Raw genomic sequence first — 19,130 nt, forward strand, 5'->3', positions numbered from 1 at the left:
AAAAAAAAAAAAAGTAAAAACTGAGGCAATAGGATCTTTTGAGCCCAAGAATTGGAGGTTGCTGTGAGCAATGTTGCCACAGCACTCTACCCTGGGCGACAGCTTGAGACTCTGTCTCAAAACAAACAAACAAACAAACAAACACAAACCCAGAAAAATTTTGGAAAGGAACAGATTTTAAAATCTGTTAAATTATAAGATATGTATACCCTTTATTACAATTCCATATATAATTTACCCTAGTAAAGAAATGACATCAACATATAATGTGTTAAATAGACATATAAGGATGTTTCTTATAACACTGTTTATAATACCAAGAAAAGAAATAAACAGTAAAACAATAAGTAAATGGGGAGGTGCCTGTGGCTCAGCTGATAGGGCGCTGGCCCCATATACCAAGGGTAGTGGGTTGAAACCCAGCCCCGGCCAAACTGCAACAAAAAAATAGCTGGGCATTGTGGCAGGCGCCTGTAGTCCTAGCTATTTGGGAGGCTGAGGCAAGAGAATCGCCTAAGCCCAGGACTTGGAGGTTGCTGTGAGCTATCCCCGTAGATAGTGAAGCCATGCACTCTACGGAGGGCAATAAAGTGAGACTCTGTCTCTAAAAAATTTTTAAAAATAATAAGTAAACAGGAGGGGTGAGGAAACAACCTAATATCCCTTATGAACACAATGCCTTAATAACTCATAATACATGCATATTGTGGAACATTATACAGCTATTATTTAGAATAAGTCAAGTGTCCATGTGCTAACTTCCTGGAAAGATGTCCATGATGTTCAATAAATAAAAAAGCAAACTGCAAAGCAATATGCATACCATGATTCCGTAACTGTTAAACAAGAAAAAAGAAAACTATATTATGCAGTATTAGGGGTTTTGTATTTTTAAACTCCTAGATACTGAATTTCTCAGGTCATCAATGAACACTTTGGTTCTGAATATATCTATAACTATATTAGACGTCTCTCAAAATACTGTACTCTCAAAGTACACTAATGGCATTATCAGACAATATACTCCTTTGGAATCTTCTACAATGGAAAGGATAATAACAAATCATGTTAAAGGGAAAAATATTTAACAGTTTTTTAATGCCAAAATAAAAATGGTTTTCAATGTTGTGATTGTACACTTATAGGAAACAATCATATTTTCTTCCTATAATAGCAATTAGTTATATATTTTCATTGGGTAATATAATCATGCTCATTATATAAATATAAACAAAGGGAAGACATTACAACCCAATTCCTGTATTAGAAATTGAATTTTCTCAGAATGATATTCATTCTTACCAATAAATGCAATTAAACATTGATATTACAATTTAAAAATTCTACTCAAACTTCTAAATCTTAGTGTAATGTCAATATAAAGTCTCAAGCAGCCCGATATAATTAAAGGAGCACGGGATTTGTAATCAAATATGGGTTCCAATCCTGGCTTGCCACTCATGAGTGGTGTTGGTCTTGAGCAAGCTATAACCTCTGAGCCTGTTTCTGCATCTGCAAAAATAGTTCTCTATGGTATTTTTGGAAAAGCATCACAGATGAAAAGTGGCTAATATAGAAGCTGGCTGTCAAAATAAGCTTTCTCCCTGGAACAGTGGTGCGCATATGTAGTCCCAGCTACTCTGGAGGCTGAAGCCGGACTGACTGAGGCCCCAAGTTTGAGATCTGTCCGGACAATATAGGGAGACTCCATCTCCAAAAAGATAAAAATTAGCCAACGTGATGGTGCACATCAGCAGTTCAAGAAAAGGAAAGATTGTTTCCCTCAGCTTCCCAGAAGCTTAAGGTCAGCCTGGGCAACAAAGTGAGACCCTGCCTCATAAATAAGTAAGACTTCTACCTCTTTTTTCCTAGAGACAGTCTCACTTTGTTGCCCTCGGTAGAATGCCGTGGGTCACAGCTCACAGCAACCTCCAGCTCTTGGGCTTAGGCAATTCTCTTGCCTTAGCCTCCCAAATAGCTAGGACTACAGGCGCCCGCCACAACACCGAGCTATTTTTGTTATTGTTGTTGCTGTTTGGCAGGGGCGGGGTTCAAACCTGCCACCCTCAGTATATGGGGCCGGTGTCCTACTCACTGAGCCACAGGCACCGCCCTTCTACCTTTCTTTTCTAAGGGGACAGACTAATGCCTTTTATAAGATTTTTTTTTTTTTTTTTTTTTTTTGGAGACTGGGTCTCACTCTGTTGCCTAGTCTATAGTGCAATGGTGTCATCATAGCTAACAGCAGCCTCAAACTCAGGCTCAAGCAACCTGCCTGCCTCAGCCTCTGGACTAGCAGGGACTACAGTAGTGCAATGCCTGGTTAATTTTTCTGGGTTTCTTTTTTTGGGGGGGACTTAAGGGGGAAGGTTCCTTGCTAGGATTACATAGTTCCTTGCTATGTTGCTCAGCCTGGTCCCAAACTCCTAATCTCAAGCACTCCTTCTCCCTCTACCTCCCTTATGCTAGGATTACAGGCAAGAGCCACCACACCTGGCCCTTGTAAGACTAAAAAAAAAAAAAAAAAGAATGCTGATGTAAGCTTATATTTATTTGCCATGATTTTGCGAAGTATTTGTTTTTGCAAAATACTTCAAGTGTTTTTCATTTGAGGCTTTTTCTTGAATCCATTTGAGAATTATTTATTTTGACACATATTTACTGCTGCTCAAGGAATTATTTTATTATGTATTATTTCTGAAGGAAATTTTCTTTCTTATAAAAAGAAGAAAAACACAGGAAAGCATGTTATGTTCTACCTGTGGCATTCTACATCTTCAGATAACTTTTATTTTAAAATAATTCAGGTCGTGTCCATGGAAATCATTTTCAAGAATCATGGGAAACAATATTAGGCAAGGAGGAAAATCAAATATTTGGGTCATTTTAACCCATTGTAATGCATCTTAGAAATCAACTCCAGAGAATTCCAAAAAGCAATACTATAAAATACAAATTTTATTTTAACATACCTTTCAACTTCCTTTAAGAGGAGTCACTTTTTCTGTAATGCAGGATCATTGAGCCAGAATGTGACCCTGAATGCTGCTACATAGACCCAAATGAACAGACAAACCTTACTGGCTACCCTTCAATATTGAAAGAGAACATTTTTTTCTACCCTAGAAGACACATATTAATAAAATCATGGTAAATTGGACAGCTCTTCAAATTTTATCTCAGAGTTGAGGACTTTAGCTCTACAAGGTATCTTCAGCTACTTATCAACTTCAGTTGCATTTCAGATTTATTCGATGCTCTTTGATACACCACCCTCTAAAAGTCAAGGCTTTTGCAAAGTCTATCAAAATAGTCAGCTACTATATTAATTACTAATTACTTTCTGGTACATTTTTCCTAAAAATTAATCATCACTCTCACTGAAGCATCTAGCTGTTGTAAATTATACTGCTGAAGGTATTTATTTTTTTGCTTGCTTGCTTCTCAAAAGGCATTTAAAGTGATGCTGAGGTGAATGTGGCTACAACAGAGACACTTCATATTACTTTTCCGTATTTAAATTACAGCCTCTTGAGCTGATTAAGTGCCATGTACATTTTTAAATCAAAAACTTATCGCTGCCAATTCTTTTAACACCCCCTTCCACCCTGAGCTCTTCCAAACGCCAAAGTTCCCTACTAATCCGAAAGTACTTAGTATCTGTGCTTTTTCCTAGTCTTTCACAACTTCACACTCCAACTATTTGTACTTCGGACCCCTTCACCCATTAAAGCATGTCAACTCATTAACGTACTTAAACCATATGATTAACTTTCCACATCGCTATATTTTTCCTTTGACAAACGTAGCCCTCACTTTAACTCCCCTTCGACGTTCCCTCCTCTATTAAATTCACTACATCAACATTGCTGCGAAGGAGCGCATATACACATCCTTATTCGGAAGCCCCAATTAATCAGTTTAACGCCACCAGAAGAATTTAAATCCCACATGCCTCGTTTACGAACTCCGTGGAAGCTTTACTTGCCTTCCTGTCCTGCCTGGCCAGCTTACCTGAACTGTCAGTTGTAAAATCCCTTGCTGCCCCCAGCACAAGAGTGCAACTCACTACAGCATCTTTCTTTTTACTCCCTATCATTCCCGGCTCTCCCTTCCATTTCTGAGCATCTATCCTCTCGCGAGCCCCTCCATCCCCTCCAAAGAACCAGTACCCAGGTACCCAAATTAGAATACCCCTCGCCTGACATCGCCAGGGCTTTCCGTACGACTTTTAGGGAACGCGCGAGGCTGAGCGCTTCCATATCCTCCGGCTCCCGCTCCCCACTGAGTTCGGTCTTCCCCAGCTCTTTCCCCGCGGAATACCTACTTCGGGGCAACCCTTGGTCTCCGGGAAGCCCAACCTCTCTGCCCCGTGACCTCGCAAGACCAGCACGCCACACGAGCCTAATTCGCCCCCATTCCCTCTTCTCGGAGCTTGTGCCCCTCGGTCCCAGCTCTTCGTCACCTCTCTCAGCCCCAGACCCAGACCCCAGGTTAGACAAACGCCCACTTGCTCCGGCTGCAGTGCGTCCCTGGCCCGGCCCCTTCCACACTACTCAGCCCCGCGCACTTCGGCTCCTCACCTAGCTTCGACCGGGACTCCTCCAGGTTCTGGATCTGGTTTTCCAAGAAGAGCATCGCCACGGCGAAGGCCACCACCGCCAGCAGCTGCAACTTGGGCGGCATCATAATCCTGAGGAGCCCCATGAAACCCGCTGCTCGGGATCAAGACATACCGCGGGGGGCGGGGAGCGGGGCCCCGGAGGCGAGAGAGACGCCGGGAGGAGCCCACCGAGCCGGGAGAGAGGCAAGGAAAGAGAGCGCGATAGCGAGAACCACCGCAGCGACCCCCCTTCTCGCCTCTCTGGTCCCCCGCCCCCAGGCGCTAGCACCAACGCCGCCGGTGCCCTCCTCTCCTCAGCCGAGTCTACGGCCGCCCCCTCCAAAAGCCCGCGCAGCAAACAGCGCGAAGCGGCTGCCGGGCTTTCACCTCCCTCTACTGCCTCAGTTCCCGACCCCCGCGCCCGCCAGCCTGCCCGCCTCCCTCTCTTCCTTCCTTCCCTCCCTCCTTCACTCGCGGCGGCGCGCTTCTCCACCAGTGCTGCAGCTGCGGCTGCGCCGCCCTCAGCCCCGCCCCCACCCATCCCCCTCCGCCACCACGCGCACGCATCCACGTACGCTGCTCGGCAACCAGAGACTCCTCCCCCATCTCCCTGTTCGACGGTGCTTATTGGCCCTAAGACCCTGCTCTTCGCTCTCAGTTCGGCTTACGGTTGGTTTCTTCTGCCACAGGGCTCTACAAAGCCGGCAGTCGATTGGGTAAACTTGGAGAAGAAGGCAGGGCAGAAATTGGAGGAGGCGGAGCTCCTTGGCTGCTTGACGAAGTGTCGTGAATGAAAGAAAGGCGCCCTGAGTAGCAAAGAAAAGGGGGCTTAGGAAAGTGCCTGCTTTGGGTAACCAAAAGCGCCCAGCGACTGTCTTTATTTCTCATCACCTTTAAGCTTTCATATGCCTTTAGTTTATACCCATCTCTGCAAAACAAGAGGTTTGATGGCAGCGGCCTTTAGCGGCCTGTTTTGGATCAGGCTCTGGAGTGGACGCCCCTAGCTGAGGGGTCCTCTGGGCAGCCACAAACCTACAGAAGATGGGAACGATGGCGGTTGGGCAAGGCCCTTGGCTTGTTCCGGCGTTTGGGCTGCGACTGCTGTTGGCGACTGTACTTCAGGCGGTGAGTGTAGATAACCTTCGCTGCTGCCTCAGGGCAAGTAGGATTTCAGCTGAGGAAAACGGAACATTTGGTCCTGTTTGGGAGCCACATTTGAAGTGGGTGGGAAGACTGGGCTTCCTTAGGGACTACTGGGACTGGAATGCGACGTGGCTTCAATATCTCGGTTGATGCTTCTCCTTCCCCGCCTTGGGTTTCTAGCAGCAGTCTTTTCCACACTTTAGATTGTTCTTGGGTATACAGCTCCAGCTAAGAACAATGAGTAAATCACACTTAGGGCGGGGCAGTAAAGCTTGGCAAAGAGTGAAAGTGTTTTTTAAACGGGCGGAAATGCAAAGCACTACCGTTCCTGAAGACAAGACTTCCACATCTTAGAGAAAATCCTCTAATGTATTGTCCAGGTGAACAATTCATGTTTACATATCTCTCTCTCTCTCTTTCTTTTTACTACACTGTTATCCTCTTACCTCTACTTCTCTGGCATTCACTTAACCGCTGTGTGCACTTAAGTGCAATTTGTGGTTTTAAACAATCTTGTTGTGTTCCAAAGCATAGTTTATTTTTGAAATTGATTTTTAAATGCTTAAAATTGGTCAGTGTTTGTGTGTGTGTGTGTTTTGAGACAGAGTCTCAAGCTGTCGCCCTGGGTAGAGTGCCGTGGAGCTCACAGCAACCTCAAACTCTTGGGCTAAGCGATTCTCTTGCCCCAGCCTCCAGGCGTCCGCCGCAACCTCCTTCTTTTGTTGGTGGTGGTGGTGGTGCCATTGTTGTTTTAGCTGGCCCAGGCAGGGTTCGAACCCGCCAGCCTCGGTGTATGTGGCCGGCGCCCTACCCACTGAGCTACAGGGCTGATAATTGTTTTTTTAATTTCGTTTTTTCTTTTCTCCCATTAGCAGAATAGACGAGGTCTTAATCCTTGAATGGGAAAAGCCTAACCTTGACTTATTTTTCTGTTCATTCACAAAGCAGCTAGATAGTGGCCAACTTCTAAGAAGTTTGCAATCCATGTTTTCTTGTATGAATAATAGAATTTTAGGCACTGTGTTGGGACCTTTTACATTTCTTGATTCTTCAGGTTATTCTCTACCGAGCCTGTTGAAAAGTTTTCTTCTAGGGGAACTGGTTTAATAAATGTGTCCAAAAAGGGGAAGGGAGGGTAGGGCTTACGTGGCAGGCCTCTGTAAACACTCTTTCATCAGTAGTTGTAAAGCACCCTGCCTGTTTGCTTTTGCTAGTTTAAATATATGCTTCACTTCTGTAACATTCTAGCACTTTGTCCCACATTTGGTGCCTTAGATATTACTGGAACACTCCTCTCTAAACTTTCTACTCCTAGGTAACTTTTTTGCACATCTTAGGTCATATGAGTTCACCATAACCACTATGGAAGGGTAAATAGTTTTTCAGGTTGTCTTCTGATCTACCGATCTCTTTGATCTTCAGTTGTCTGTGATTGTTAAACCATCTCAAAAATTAAAACAACAGTGATTTATCGTAATTCTGTGGGTCAGTAGGGCAGTCCTCTGTTGATTTCCTCAGGTCTCATCATGCATTATGTTGAGCTAGTAGGTCAACTAAACCAGTGGTTCTCAACCTTCCTAATGCTGCAGCCCTTTAATAGTCTTCCTGTGGGTCACAACCCACAGATGGAGAACTGCTGCACTAAACCGAAAGGCCAAGGGCACCACTATTTATAATTGGTGCTATTAGCTGGGGGTGACTTGGTTCCTCTTCAAGTGTCCACACTCATCCTCTAATAGCCTAGACCAACTTCTTTTCATAGGCGTCTCAGGGCAACACTCCAAAAGAACAAAAGCCACAAGCCTCCTAAAGCCATGCCTGGGAAATTATACATATTACTTCTACCAAATATTTGTCAAAGCAAGTCACAAGACCAATCTACATTTGAGGAATGAAGAAAGAGAGTCCATCTCTACATGGGAAGAGTGACAGATCACATTACAAAGAAGTATGCGTACCAGTATTTATACCACAGCAACCATCCATAGAATTTAAGCCAGAAACTTGGGTGTCATTTTTAACTTTTTCCTTTCCTTACATATCTCACATCCAGGCAGTTAATAAATCTTACTGCTTTTGCTTCTAAATATCTCTCTGATCCCTCCACTTATTGTTAGTCCCTTGTTCAGACCTAGAATATTTTTCTCCTTAGAAATAACAGCCTCAGGCATGGTGCCTATAGCACAGTGTTTATAGGGCAGCCACATACACCAACGGTGGCAGGTTCAAGGCCGGCTCAGACCAGCTAAACAGCTGCAACAAAAAAATGGCCAGGCGTTGTGGCAGATGCCTGTTCTCCCAGCTGCTTGGGAGGCTGAAGCAAGAGAATTGCTTTAGGCCCAAGAGTTTGAGGTTGCTGTGAGCTGTAATGCCATGGTACTCTACCGAGGGCAACATAATGAAACTCTGTCTCAAAAAAAAAAAATAAAAGAAAGAACAGCCTCCTAGTTCACCCTTTGAATTGTTTCTGTCTATATTCAGAATCTAAATGGTTAGCTTTGCTGGCTTCCCAGTGACCTAAGCCAGAAATTAGCCATGTTAAATGATTTTTCCTTGGGGCAGCTCCTGTGACTCAATGAGTAGGGTGCCAGCCCCATATTCTGAGGTTGGCAGATTCTAACCCAGCCTCAGCCAAACTGCAGCAAACAAAAAAAAATTTTTTTAATTAAAAAATAAATAAATTTTTCCTTTGATTCTCTGAATTTAGTCATTTAACCCTTAAAACTCTACAAGCCAGTCCATTTAACTCTTATTTCTACAGTTAGTACTTAAATTCAGACCAGTGTCTTTGCTTGCCTAGAATTACCACAACAGCTTTCTTAACTGGTATCCCCATTTTCTTCCTTTCTAATCCAGTCTCTGTGGTATATCCAGAATGGTTTTTCTAAACCTTCGATCTTTCATGATGAAAACTCTTTGGTGGCCTCTTGTTGCTTTTAAAGTGAGGTCATCCTCCTTACCATTCCTTAACAAGGCACTTCGTTGTCCAGGCTTGTTTCCAACATTGTCCCTAAGTGAGAGACCAAAAGGTAGAGGTAGAGAATTGGCATCACTTGTTTTACTATATTTCACATATATGTTATCGTTCAGCAGGGCTTTGAACATGGTGTTCAGAATTACCTTGTAATTGATCCCAAGTGGAGGTGTGTATGAGACTTATGGGGGAGAGGGGAAGTTAAAATAAAATACACATGCTTGGACTCTGCCTTAAATATGATTCAAAAATGTCCTAGTTAACTGTACAGCTCTCACCAGTAAGTACAGACTAAAACCATTTGAGGACAGGAATCAACTTATTCTTTTTTGAGTGTGACCCCCCACAAGATAAGTCATATGCTAATTTATACACAGTAAGCCATCAAGTAAAACTGCTAGGTGATAAGCCACCACCACAGCATCCTGCTCAGATATTCCCACCAGACAGCCATCATGCATAGACCCGCTCTCTCTGCCTACTGAATCATGTTCATGACATTGTGTAGCAGTGAAAAACGCACTAAACTTTAAGAAAATCTATCATCTAATTTTAACTTCTAATAACTGACCACACTCTAAGGCAAGTTAATTTACTCTTGATTTTAGTTTCTTTAGTTCCTTCTTGTTCAGAGAGAGTGCAAAGCTTAACCCACATCCCCCTTCCAGACTGCAAAGTCGGATATGATTTCACTGTTACATATTCTGTCATCTTTAGGCTGTATTACACCGATCCACACGGTCTTAACCAATCACAGCTGTGTTTGTGTGCATGTACACATGTGCGTATGCATGTATATGTCTATGCCTGTCCTTCCACTCCTCCTGCCCCTGTGCTAATTAGAATGAAACCAAAGGGAATGCAGGGACCATTTTTCTTTCATATTTGTTTTAATTGTGCCTCATATGTATTGGTTCATTTAAATCCCTCTGAGGTATAAATGGCCTCCTCCAAGTTCATTTATGTTGCTCCGTGCCATTGGAGTCATCAGGATAACTGCATTTTGTGTAGAGCAGTGATAAACCTCACCCACTCCCAAAAATACAGAGTGGCTCAGGAAAAAGAAAGAGTTCTGGAAAATTCATCCTTATTAAACTTTTTTTTTTTTTTTTTTGAGACAGTCTCATTCTGTCACCCTGACTAGGGTGCCATGGCATCATATCTCACAGCAACCTCAAATTCTTGGGCTCAAGCAGTCCTCTTGTCTCAGCCTCCCAAGTAGCTGGGACTATAGGCACCTGCCACAACTCTGGGCTAATTTTTCTACTTTTAATAGAGACCTGTCTCACTCTTGGTCAGGCTGATCTCAAACTCCTGAGCTTAAGCAGTCCACCCACCTCAGCCTCCCAGAATGCTGGGATTATAGGCATGAGCCACTTTGCCCTTATTAAACTTTTAATTAACTTCCCTAAAGTTTATTCCTGTCTCTTATGTAGTCACTAATGGGGGGGGGGGGTTTGTAGTATTTTTTTTATTAAGTCATTGTACATGGATTATAAATACATTTATGCCATTATGGGATTCAGTGTGTTGATTATTTGTACAAATTGGAGTGCTTACATCCTACTAAACAACATAGCCTTCACCTCTTTTACCCAATTACAGGATTAAGACCTTTGTGTTCTACACCTGATAGGTCCAAGTTGTACTTGCAATATGCTCCTTAGGTGTGGAGCTCCCTTCCCTCCTTCATCCTAGGCTATAGTTGTGTTTCATTTACCATATGCTTGTGTGAGTGATTGTAAATTGGTTTCACAGTAGTACTAATGTTTTTTAAGAAAAGCAAGCAAGGGCCTGGCACCCATAGCTCAGTGAGTAGGGCGCTGGCCACATATGCCGAAGCTGGTGGGTTCGATCCCGGCCCGGGCCTGCCTAAGCAACAATGACAACTGCAACCAAAAAAGAGCCAGGTTGTGACCGGCGCCTGTAGTCCCAGCTACTCGGGAGGCTGAGACAAGAGAACCACTATGCCCAAGAGTTTGAGGTTGCCGTGAGCTGTGATGCCTTGGCACTCTACCCAGGGTGACAGCTTAAAATTCTGTCTCAAAAAAAAAAAAAAAAGGCAAGAGAAATGTTGAAAATGAAAAGGAGTATGGACAATTGTTGGAAAAACAGTAAGAAGTTAGAAAAACTCCTGAATTTCACAGTTAGCCAAAGGAAAGACCAGATGGAATAAGTAGTTGGCAGTAGTGAAAATTAGCCAAATGTTTGGAACCTAGCATGTGAATAAAACGGGGATAAGGGAACGATTTCTTCACACCTTGAGATTGAGGTGCTGCTGTGGCTCATATTTTTTTAATTCACACTTCTGACTCCTTAGACTAGACAAGTTAAGTTGTTATCATTGTTTATACCTCTGAATAGCTGTAATTTCAAGTTAATGGCAATGCACAGTTATCAGCATTTCCATGAGGTGGCAACTGGGAGGATATAAAGTAATTTAATCTGAAAATACATTCTGAGTATGCTTAAACATTAGAAAAGTAATGCTTTAGTATAGCATAAGGGAGCTGTTTACAAAAAGTCCCCAGAGTAAGTGATATTTGATCCTTCATTCAGATCATGTATATTTCCTCATTCAGAAAAGTACTGTACTGGAAAGCAGTATAGAATGATACTGTCTGTCACTGATTCTGAGATACTCTCCCCAGCCCCATTTCTTCACATGTTGATACCTCACTGAGTCTCACAATGGACGGGTCACACAATTGTAATTGTCATAATTTTTCTTATTCTTGGAAGTACATATAATAATGGTTTCTCCTGGATTCTGTGAAATATGGTAGTCAATAACAGTGGTTAGGGGTTTTGAGGGCAGATCAGGATTAAAAATCTTAATGCTCCCACCTATTTGCTGTGTGATCTTAGACAAATTATAATAGTTCCTATTACATAGAGTAGTTTAAGATTAAATGTAAACTGCTTAGCAAAATATGTGGTGCTTGCTTTATTGTCCATGTTTCTGGTATTCATTTTTATGAGGGTTCATTCTATAAGCCCATCTATTCATTTTTGTCTAAAATTTGAAATTTGTTGAGAATTACATGAAAAACATGAGTTTCCTGAAAGTAAAGACTAGAGGCCACTTGTATAATATGTAGATATAAGTATAATATGGATAGCAATGCCAGACTTTTACCTGAAAAATTAATGGTACAATACAGTTGATCCAACTGCTGCCAGCCCTCGTCTACAAGGAAATCATCCATATTAGAACAGTAAAACGATAATGCCTGGAGAAGAATGGAATGGAATCTCCTAGTTTGTCAGTCCCACTTTGAAGGAAAGTTAAATGGTTATCCCCATCAGGAACCCTATTGTTAGACTCTGTTTCATTCTTACAGGTGTGACTAATTAGTTTAAAATTTAATGTTTGGTCTTAATGTGCAAATGTAAATGTTATTCAGTTACTTTTTGGCATTAAAAATATGTTAGGCATAATTTAGAACTCTTCTGTATTAATTAACAGTAGGCATTTGTGCTTAAAAATGGGTCCTAAAGTCTTTAAAACCTTGAATCTACAAAACCAATGACAGAATAGCTAGAAAAAAGTAGTTCATTCATGACACTCAAGAAACCTAACATCTCCCGTGCACTTAACCTTTTTCCTATGTCTAATGTCATGATTAAAACACTTACATCATGTTTTGTAGTTTTTAGGTGTGCTTTCATAGTGGTAGGTGGGAACAATACCGACATACATTAAATACGACCGTGTAGTGAGCAGGATACTACCGGTAGATGCTTCCTGTACATTTGCTGCTTTCAGCCTCAAAACATGAGATAAGTGATAATTATTCATGATCAAAAGTTAAGTTGCTCTGTGCTGGCATTTGAATCATGACGTCTTAAGAGTTCAAAATACATGTTTTGCCTATTCATGCCACCTATGAGTAGGTGCTTGGTAAATGAAAGAATAAAACCAAATAGTGCATGTTACACATTTGAGATTCTCTGTTAAACAAATTTAAGTAACAATTTCTTAGATTTGTTAAGCAGTTCACAGTTTTCAAAGTGATTTCACTTTTGTTGCACTTTTATTACTATGTCTGCACAACAAAATTACCCTAAAATTTAGTGATGTGAAATAATTGTGTATTTTGTTTCTATGTTCTGTGGTTCAGCAATTCATAAGGGCACAGCAGGGTTCTGTGTTGTCCCAGACCACAAGTGAAAGACTGCCGCCTGCAATCTGAAGGCACTTTGCTCACATGTCTAAGTAGTTGGTTGTTAGCTGGAGGCTTCAGTTGCTCTCCACGTGGTCATTTGCACATTGTCTCTAGTTTAGGCTTCTTCATAGCATAGAGGAGAACTGTCACAGCGCCTGCCTAGATTCAGGGCAAGGGGACATAGACCCCACTTCTCAGTGGAGGACTACCAGTCACATTGTAAAACGAGTGTGTGGGATGATGTGTATGTATTGATGCAGACACGTGGGAAATATAATCTGCCCCATTGCTAGACTTGATTTTCAAATTAAGCAAGTCACTTTACTAGAGGAGAAATTGCCCAAAGAGCTAGTACAATAACAAATATCTTATAGTTAAACTAGAGAGATCAAACACACGTAGGCCCCTTCCACTATGCTGGGATATTTGATCTATTTTAAGATTAAATACATTTCAGTTTATTACAGAGAGAGATGGGGTAGAAGTTGTAAAAAGTATCAAATGGGATGATCAGCATTTGGAGTAAGCATGAGAGCAATACTCAAAATTTTTTTTTCCTTTGGGAGCAACACTGGATTTTAATCTACTAGATAGATAAGATTAGGAGAAGATTGACAGACTACAGTTGATGGGTCAACCCTGTTTTTGTAAATGTTTTATTGGATACATTCATTCATTTCTGTATTGCCAATGACTGCTTTTGCATTAAGTAGTTGTGACAGAAACCACATAGCCTCCAAAGTCTAACGTAGTTATTATCTGGCCCTTTGCATAAATTTTGCAGACCCTTGTAGAAGATCAATCATTTATCATAAAATAATCTAAAAGTCCCCCTATGTGAGACTGTGGTTTTAACCTATTCATTTATTCAACAAATGTAAAAACTAGCACTAGTGCTGGAACTACAGAGAAACAACTTCGTGCTTGCCCTCACTAGAGCTCATAATATTGTTGGGGAGTCAGACAATCCTAGATTTACATAGTACAGTGTCACAAGTAGTAGGGTTTCATAGCTGTGTAGAAATTTTCTCAGAGAAGAAAAGTACTATGGCTAACGGTTAAGCTCTTTCTTTTTCTGAGATGGCTTTCTATAAGACTGGTACTGATCAAGTGGTTGGAAATAAGTAGGCATTAACTGGGCTGGGGTGGACCTTTGACTTAAAAAGTATGAGCAAAGGTGTGTCAGTAGTTTTATACTTCAGAGTACTATCAGAATTCCTTAAAGCTGGAAAATAGAATGCAGTTGAGGAAATGAGAGGTAGCTACGCTGGCAGTGAGCGAGCATTAAACCACTGAGGAAGGAAAGACTTGAGAACCTCAGATAGAATTGAAAAGTGTGTTAATAATTGGTTGTACAAATTGTGAAGGGTGTGGTATGCAGGGTGACTGGCTTGGACAACTAACTGGTCAGGGAAATGGTACCTTTTTACAAAGGTATTGAATACTTTAGGAGGGATGGATTTAAGGGGAAAAGATAAGTTTCACGTGGGAGATTTTGAATTTTCACTGCATATGCAGCATCTAAATGAGACATCAAGTGGCTTGTTAGCTTTGGAAGCTTGGCATTCAAGAAAAAATATTGAGCCTTTTCAAGAAATCAGTCCCTGAAGCCACAGATAAAGATGCAGTTGTCCACGAAAAGTATGTAAAGCTAAGAGAGAACCAAAAACAGAACTGTGGGAAGCAGTGGCATTAAGAGATGCATGAAAGAGAAAGGGAGTGGGTGACAAGCCTCTGGAAGGAGCAGCGAAGGCAGAACAATTTGGAATGCCTTTGCATTTGGGGGGTTTTGGCAAATTTCGTGGAGTAGTAGAATCAGAAACCAGGCTACAGTAACAACTCAGAAATGACAGAATGTGGAAAGATCAGTTAGAACCATTGGGCTTGACTATACTGATGGATTGTGTTACTGATGAAATGAAATCTCTGTGGAGGTGAGAGAAGATAGAATCCAAATCTTAGATGGAGGGATTGACCGTAGACAAATAAAGGTATACCGTATTCTCTGAGGTGTGAAAGAAAAATGGGCAAGGGAAAGAATAGTTTTGAAAGCCTGCCTTTGTCAGTCATTCTGATTGGTTACTTTACAAGTCATTTCATTTAATCTTCGTGGCAGTCTGTTTTATATAGGTAATACTACTCCTTGCTTTATAAGTGAGGAAATTAAAGCTTAGGGAGGATACCTTGCCCAGGATCACACATCTTATAAGTGGTGGAGCTAGTACCTAAAGCCAGGAGTTTCATTTATGATGTGTTCTTGCCTTCTCCCACACCATCCCTTTTTTCTTATCCCTTCCCCTGCTGGATGAGAGTGCAAACAGATTCCACAATGACTGTTAGTCCATAGACCCATATGAACAGGGCCTAAGTTCTTATAGTGGGCATTATTTTTTCTTACAAGAGAATTCCTTTTCAAAAATAAATGATTAATGAAATGTTACAAGGTCTGACGAGCTCTCAGGCTTGCTACCATGCACTTATACATTGGCAGCACTGTAAGGTTACATAACCCTGGTATATCAGTGTCTCACGTGGCAATGTCTTGCTGAGTGGTGTACGTTATTGTTACATGTTTTTGTGTGCCATCTTAAGAATGTCAGAGCTTGAATTAGAGCAACGAACAAACATTAAATTTCTTGTTAAACTTGACGAGAGTGGAAGTGAAATTAGGGACATGTTAGTCCAAGTTTATGGTGATAATGCCATGAAGAGAAGAGCCGTGTACAAATGGATTCAACATTCTTCTGAGGGGAGCGAAAGTATCACTGATAGAGAAAAGTCAGGGTGGCCAGTAATAGGCAGAACTGAGGAAACCATTGCAACGGTTCCTAGAGGTGTGCACCAAAGTCATCACCTGACTCTGAAGAGCATAGCAGACCCAGGAAACATCAATAGAGAAACAGGAAAATCTTAACTGAAAATCTGGGCATGAGAAAGGTGTTCAAAAATGGGCCCAAAGGAACTCACGGATGAACAAAGCAAAGAGCTCACCTGGCACTGGGAGGAAGTTTTTAGCCAGTAACAAATAACTGTATTGGAACATCATCACTACATACCTGATCTGGCCCCTCATGACTTTTTTCTTTATCCAAAGATAATGAAAATATTGAAAGGGGGGCATCACCTGTGGCTCAAAGGACTAGGGTGCCGGCCCTATGGGTTCAAACCCAGCCCCGGCCAAAAACTTCAAAAAGAAAGAAAAAATATTGACAGGAAAACTTTTTGATAACATTCAGGACGTGAAGAGTAATACGATGGCAGGTCTGAAGGCCATTTCAGAAAAGGAATTCCAAAATTGCTTTGAAGTGGACTAGCCTCTGGGAATGGTGCATAGCTTACCAACGGGAGAACTTTGAAGGCAAATAATAGTGATATTCAGCAGTGTTGCATTTTTTCTAGGATGAGTTCATGAACTTAATTGTCAGGCCTCATACATACCGTGAACTACAGGTGCCAGGTAATTTTTGTATTTTTAGTAGAGATGGGTTCTTGCTGGTCATGAACTCAAGGGATCCTCTCACTTTAGCCTCCCAAAGTGCTAGGATTGCAAGTGTGAGCTACTTACTGTACCAGGCCTAAAAGATTTTTAAGAAAAAAAGCTTGTGTGGGAAGAGAGAGGAACCAAAGACTCATATGAGATTATAAAGCTTAAAAAAGAATTTTTCTTCAAATGAAATTATTTCAGTAACTTGTGTCCAGTGTTAGTTTTTAACAAGTCTATTTTCTCCTTTTTTGTGGAAACTTTATCGTGCAAACATTGAATTCTATTTCATTTCTTACTTTTTATTTTCAGGTGTCTGCTCTCGGGGCAGAGTTTTCATCTGAGGCGTGCAGAGAGTTAGGCTTCTCCAGCAACTTGCTCTGCAGCTCTTGTGATCTCCTTGGACAGTTCAACCTGCTTCAGCTGGATCCTGATTGCAGAGGATGCTGTCAGGAGGAAGCTCAATTTGAAACTAAAAAGGTACTGTTTTCTAGTGTAGTTCTTCCACTGGATGGTTTAATTGAGATAAAGTAAAATATAAATTGCTTAATCAGCTTAAGTGTAAAGAAAACTCTAGCTTTTACATTTTTTCTTTTTTTTTCTTCTGTCACTTTCTGTTTTGCTAAGAAAGGTGTTTAGCTGTGTTAACGGTTTCTTTCGCACAGAGGAATGCCACAACTGTTATATAAGAACAGCTGCAGACCAGTAGCTATGGAAGCTTAATAAAACTACTGATTTCCTGCCTGTGTCTATTAGGAAGGAAAAGTATGGTTCCATACCAGGACCTCATTCCACCATGATTGTCAAGGAAATTGAGAGCAGAATCCCTGTAACATGTGTAGAGCTTATAATTTTCTTGTCTTCCTAACTCTTGGCCAAATAAAGCTAAAGAAGTGTTTTTGTTCATTTGTAATAAGAACATAATGTTATAAAGAAACTTGAGAGTAAAGCATATAATGCTTGACTCATAATTGTAGACAATAAATTTTAACTTAAATCTGGTTAACAAAGAATATGAACACATTTGTTACTAATAATTTGAGAGGCTTAACTTTACATTTTTTGGTTGTAGCTATCATTATTATTTAGCAGGCCTAGGCCAAGTTTCCAACCCGCCAGCCCCGGTGTATGTGGCCAGCGCCCCAACCACTGAGCTACGAGCGCCAAGCCTCAGCTTTATATTTAGAATCTGAAGGGGGCCAGGCGCAGTGACTCACATCTGTAATCCTAGCACTCTGGGAGGCTGAGGCAGGAGGATTGCTTGAACTCTGGAGTTCAAAACTAGCTGAGCAACAGCAAGACTCCATTTCTAAAACTAGCGGGGCATTGTGGCAGGTGCCTTTAATCCCAGCTCCTTGGGTGGCTGAGGCAAGAAGATCGCTTGAACCTAAGAGTTTGAGGTTGCTGTGAGCTGTGACACCACAGTATCTTATCCAGGGAGACAGTGTGGAGACTGTCTCAAAAAAAAAAAAAATCTTAAGATGTAAGGGAAGGCACCATAAATATACCCAGTCCAATCAAGTAGAGCTGTTCTCATCGATCTTGTTATATTTGAACTTCCTTGTCCAACAACCTTAGGTGCCAGGTTTCGGGGAAAAGAGTTAATATTTCAACTCATGGTCTCCATAGTTGAGCAACAACGTGGAGTGAAGGAGCGGCTAGAAATCAGAGCCTGACTGGATCTTGTGGTCTCTTTTGTGTTTGCTTTTGTGTATTAATGGCTTTTTTTTTTTCCACTTCTGACTGGAGTTTTGAAAATATTGTAGACAAAGATTGTTACTGCTCAAGTTGGGTCTCTAACCAGTTAACACCTACCGTTGTGAAATAAGGCAAGAGCCTGCTAGCTGCCACAGTAGCTGTGTAGAAAGGTGTACGGGGGAGCAGGTAGATGAGGTAGGAGCAGAGAATAGGTAAGCAATCCCCTCCTATTTTCTGAGGTTCTTACCTGGCTATCGGAGATAGCTGTTGCAGTTTTATTCCTCACTAGAATAAACCACTTCTACTTGAGATGGTATTAAAGATTTAGCTCCGGTGTCCCCTCTTCAGAGAATTTCCCCCACTTTACCCACCACCTCTATCAACTCTCATACTATGGTAACTACAATTCTGTATTCCCAGAGCACTTGGGAATACCTTGATTACTACTATGTTCTGTCTATTGTTTGCTTTTTTCCTTCCCCATTTCCTTCCCCGTTTTGCTTTAATTTCTCTCCCAATAAAGTATGCTCTTTGAAGTCTAGGACTGATTTTTAATGTTTCTGAATTCCCAGCCTTTAGCATGCAGTATTTCATGAATTTTTGTCCATGAATAGGGCTGGCTATTTTTAGTAAGAACAAGATGGAAAAAGTGATTGTTTTTTAAAGTTATGTTGAAAATATATTTGAACTTGGTAGCTGCTAGATACATAACCTTTTCCACATATTTCACTTATATGTATATCTTGAAACATATTTTTAAAACTGAAAAAGTAAGAGAATTGCCTCCATGTTGGCGCTTATCCATTGGTAACACTCTTTGGTTATAATTATCTAACTACAAATATAGATCTCTCATTTCCACATTTTATTTATAAGGACCCCCAAATCTGTCTAAAAAGAGATATGTTAATTATTTAACACAACTTTTTTGTTATTCCAATCTGACCATTAATCTTAACAGATATTTTTTTCAAAGTGTACATGACCATCAGCATAACATCATTTCCTAGAGATAAACTTTTATATTTTTTTGTCAAGAATTTTTTTTTTTTTTTTTTTTTT

At 41.2% G+C, this 19,130-nt stretch overlaps 2 protein-coding genes and 1 non-coding gene across 3 annotated transcripts in view; 1 reads left to right on the forward strand and 2 right to left on the reverse strand.

The window, feature by feature from the left end:
* Positions 1-5,071, reverse strand: part of HS2ST1 (heparan sulfate 2-O-sulfotransferase 1) — a 145,145-nt gene extending 140,074 nt beyond the window's left edge. Inside the window, exon 1 of the mRNA XM_003784177.3 lies at positions 4,584-5,071. Within this exon, the coding sequence (XP_003784225.1) occupies positions 4,584-4,707 (124 nt within the window). The 5' untranslated portion in view covers positions 4,708-5,071. The remainder of the gene's footprint in view (positions 1-4,583) is intronic.
* A 302-nt stretch (positions 5,072-5,373) lies between these two features.
* Positions 5,374-19,130, forward strand: part of SELENOF (selenoprotein F) — a 25,802-nt gene continuing 12,045 nt past the window's right edge. The window contains exons 1-2 of the mRNA XM_003784289.3: positions 5,374-5,728; positions 16,683-16,850. Of these exons, the coding sequence (XP_003784337.2) occupies positions 5,645-5,728; positions 16,683-16,850 (252 nt within the window). The 5' untranslated portion in view covers positions 5,374-5,644. The remainder of the gene's footprint in view (positions 5,729-16,682; positions 16,851-19,130) is intronic.
* Positions 16,961-17,087, reverse strand: LOC111723319. Its single transcript, XR_002771890.1, has one exon. It is a non-coding gene; the product is annotated as a small nucleolar RNA SNORA41 (small nucleolar RNA).

Source organism: Otolemur garnettii, unplaced genomic scaffold (genome assembly GCF_000181295.1).
Source record: "Otolemur garnettii isolate 467f Iridium unplaced genomic scaffold, OtoGar3 scaffold00010, whole genome shotgun sequence".
Lineage (NCBI taxonomy): Eukaryota > Metazoa > Chordata > Mammalia > Primates > Galagidae > Otolemur > Otolemur garnettii.